At 37.9% G+C, this 3,627-nt stretch overlaps 1 protein-coding gene across 1 annotated transcript in view; it reads right to left on the bottom strand.

Moving 5' to 3' along the window:
- aoc2 (amine oxidase copper containing 2) overlaps window positions 1-3,627 on the bottom strand; it is a 16,520-nt gene that overhangs the window by 1,778 nt on the left and 11,115 nt on the right. Inside the window, exon 3 of the mRNA XM_014024384.1 lies at window positions 411-577. Within this exon, the coding sequence (XP_013879838.1) occupies window positions 411-577 (167 nt within the window). The remainder of the gene's footprint in view (window positions 1-410; window positions 578-3,627) is intronic.

Below are 3,627 nucleotides of genomic sequence, written 5' to 3'. Positions count from 1 at the left end.
ATATCAAATTACATTATATTTCATTAAGTTATATGAAATCACAGGACAACACATTTAAACACCATATTATTAAATTTACATTTTAAAATCTAAACATTTTAATGTGTGGACAATGATTCTCATAATGAAAATTCAACTGTTTATAATTAGCTTTATTGCCTCTATGTTGGAACTTAATCAACAAAATGTGTRAATCTTTATGAACGCTTTAGTCACAGCTGTCCACTAGATGTCAGTGGTCCATCTTTGATGCTTTGAAACTTCAAATCTTTTTTTTTCAATTAGGAGCCTCAAAGGCTTTACAAAGATCATTCACTCATCTGCATTAAGCAGCACAATAGTTACAGAAGAAATGTTTTTGTTTTTATTTCTATTTTAATGTTTTTGACTTCACATCTAGCTTGACCAACCTGGCCCAGGACATGGATTTCTCCTCAGCTTGGCTCTCTGGTAGGTGGTCTCCTGCGAAGCTGTACACCTGCAGTCTGTAGGWGCGCTGATGTCCCCACCGATTGGTCTTACTGCTGGCAACGTGAAGATAGCGAGGCGTCTTGGTGTCGTAACGTAGGGCAGCCTCCTGTTGGAGTAAACATAAGATTCCAGACGTGTTTGGATTCAAACATTTGCAATAATTGTATTTTGTCAAAATATAATGAATAAATGTCTTATCCATCATTTGAATGAACTGTCTGAAATATAAATGTGAAAATAAACATTTTTTGAAGCAGTTTTTTGAGCAGGAGAAACAAACAAAAAAGGATTTTGAGGCAAAACCGTTTTGAGATTTTCCCTGTAAGCTAGCAACATTTTTGTTTCTTTCCAGCTGGGAAATCTCAATATTTAAATACTATTTGAGGTTTATTTTTTATAATGACATCAAACATTCCTCATTAAAATAACATAAAAATATGATTCAGACCAAATATTAATCACCGTAATCAGCAAAACAAATTGGGTCATATTTCTAGAACCGTTCTTGATATCAGGATCACTATAGAGCCATTATACAAACAGGTGTTGATCATGGTGACTGTGGAAAAAGAAAAAATAAATAATAGTATTACACAATAAAGTGTACTTTTTAAAATAAATTTAGTGTAAAATTAACTCTATAAAAATAGCATTATTACTCTGTAGAGTGTAAATAATTTTACTCATTTCATTGTTTATTTTGACACTAGCATGAGTAAAATTAACTCTGAGAAATTGACACTGGCAATAGAGTACATTTTATACAAATTTCGAGTAGGACCAAATAAATGTAACAGAGTCAAATTCAACATTATAGGTGCTAAAACTATACTTTGTTTGAGAGATGTAATACAGACACTACGATGTGTCATTACACAGTCAAATTGAAAGTGTAAGTTTAACTCTTTAGAGTTAAGATCAACTCATTTTAGTGTTGCATTAACATTACACGGTAGATTCAAGATAAGTGTAATAGAGTCAACAACCTTCACACACCAGGACATACATCTCACTCATGGTGTCGATTTATGGGCAATAACACAAACATAAACTTGATCAACTAATAAACCTGAACAAAACAACTAACCAGTACAATTAGTTTTTACACTCATAAACTTCTTTTATAGTCATAAACATGCAAAAACATCATTTCTACAAGATTACCCAGCATCCCTTACTGTGAAAATACTGATCTGGCTGACATGAGGTGGAAGAGGACGGGGCTTTTCCAGAATACTTTTTTCARCACTGCATGGTGTCATATATCAACACTGTTAAGTGTTATGTAAGACTTAACCATGGGTGAAGCTTATTTAACACTGTCCAGTGTTGAGACAACATTGARGAAATTAACACTGTAAATCAACACTGTGAATTAACACCAACACTGGAAGTCTGTTTATTCAGTAAATGTTAAAATAACACTAGAGGGAGTTAAATTGACTCTGAAAATTTTAACAATGACATTTTTTGAACTCATAGAATAAATAAAAACTAATAATGAATAAGTTTTACATAGCGCTTTTTAGGACTCTCAAATATGCTTTATATAAAACATATATAAATATATATATATAAACATTTACACACTGATGATAGTAAGCCACACTGAGCCTTCAGCATCTCTGGGCGAATCTCATCCTCCACTGGCATCCTGCCACCGAGGAACTTTTGATTACCTTGGTGATCTCTGCCATGGTAATGAATTTGTCTTCCACTAAGTCTTCAGACTGCCTCCTCAACGGTAGACATTAAGGGTGGATTGAGGAGATCCTCAAAGTATTCCTTCCACTGCTCAACAATATCCTCAGCAGTTCCCCCAMTCAAACCAAGCACAGCCTTGGACAGGGAACACATTCCTTTYCTGAGTTGCCGAATGGTTTTCCRGAACCTCCTCTAGGCCAACTGAAAGTCCTTCTCTATGGCCTCCTCAAATTCCTTCCATGCCAGAGATTTTCATCTGCAACCACCAAATTTGAGGCTCTTCTGGCCACCCTGCACCTGTCAGTTGCTTTAGAAGTCTTCCAGGAAAGCCAACTCCTGAAGGCCTCTTTCTTCAGCCYAATGGACTCCATCACCACTGGTGTCCACTAGAGACAGGCACCAATGACCTTCAGGCCACAGCTCCTTGAAGCTGCATCTGCAATGGAGGCCCTTAACATGGCTCGTTCGACCATGGCCCATTCCGATTTTTTCACATGACCCCCAAGACATGCGAAAAACTCTCCCGGAGGCGAGATTGAGGAYTGCACAAAGAGGTGGCTTCGCCAAACGTTCCCACTTCACCCCCACTATATGTTTGGATTTACCAGGTCTGTCCGGCAGCCTCAACCGTCACCAGATCTAACTCACCACCAGGTTATCAGTTGATAGCTCTGCCCCACTCTTCACCCGATTGGCCAAGACATAGGGTCACATGTCCGATGACACAATTACAAAACTAACCATCAATCTTTGGCCTRAGGTGGCCTGGTACCAAGTTCATTAATGGACCACTATGTTCATGCATGGTGTTTGTTATGGACAACACGTGCTTAGCACAGAAGTCCAAGAWCAGAACACCAGTCAGGTGTGATACAAATCCAGGGATATCCTTTTGATTATTGCTGATTAACAGGTTTCTGAAAAGCATGAAGAGATAATTAAATCACTAATGTAACAGGTGTAACAAGTAAAACATAGAGGCCCTTGTGGACCAGGACTGGACATCTCTGGTTTTGGAACTTCTACAAGACTTTCAGTCAAACTTTCAAAACATCCATACATTTGATTTCTCCAGCAGTACTTGTGCGAGAGACAGGGTACACTTTTTACGAGTCCAGCACAGGGACACATAGAGATGAACGAGAAAACCCTACATGCCCTCAGTCACACATGGGGACAAGTTAGAGTTGTCATAATGAAAATTCAACCTTACATTCATGTTGTTGGTCTATGGTAGGAAACTGGATCATCCTGAGAAATCCCACGAATGCACAGGAATAACATAGAAACTCCACACAGAAAGGCTCCAGCTAGGAAGTGAACCTGAGACAAAAGCTCTAACTCCTGCCCTATGTGCTGCCCCACCTCTGAAACACTGATGCTGAAATATCAGTCAACTTGCTTCATAGCACAAAACGTAAAACAATATATCAAACTACATTATATTTCATT

The sequence above is a fragment of the Austrofundulus limnaeus genome, unplaced genomic scaffold, assembly GCF_001266775.1.
Source record: "Austrofundulus limnaeus strain Quisiro unplaced genomic scaffold, Austrofundulus_limnaeus-1.0 Scaffold420, whole genome shotgun sequence".
Taxonomy (NCBI): Eukaryota; Metazoa; Chordata; class Actinopteri; order Cyprinodontiformes; family Rivulidae; genus Austrofundulus; species Austrofundulus limnaeus.
Note: the sequence above shows the minus strand (reverse complement) of the source record. Positions and strands in the feature narration are given on the sequence as shown.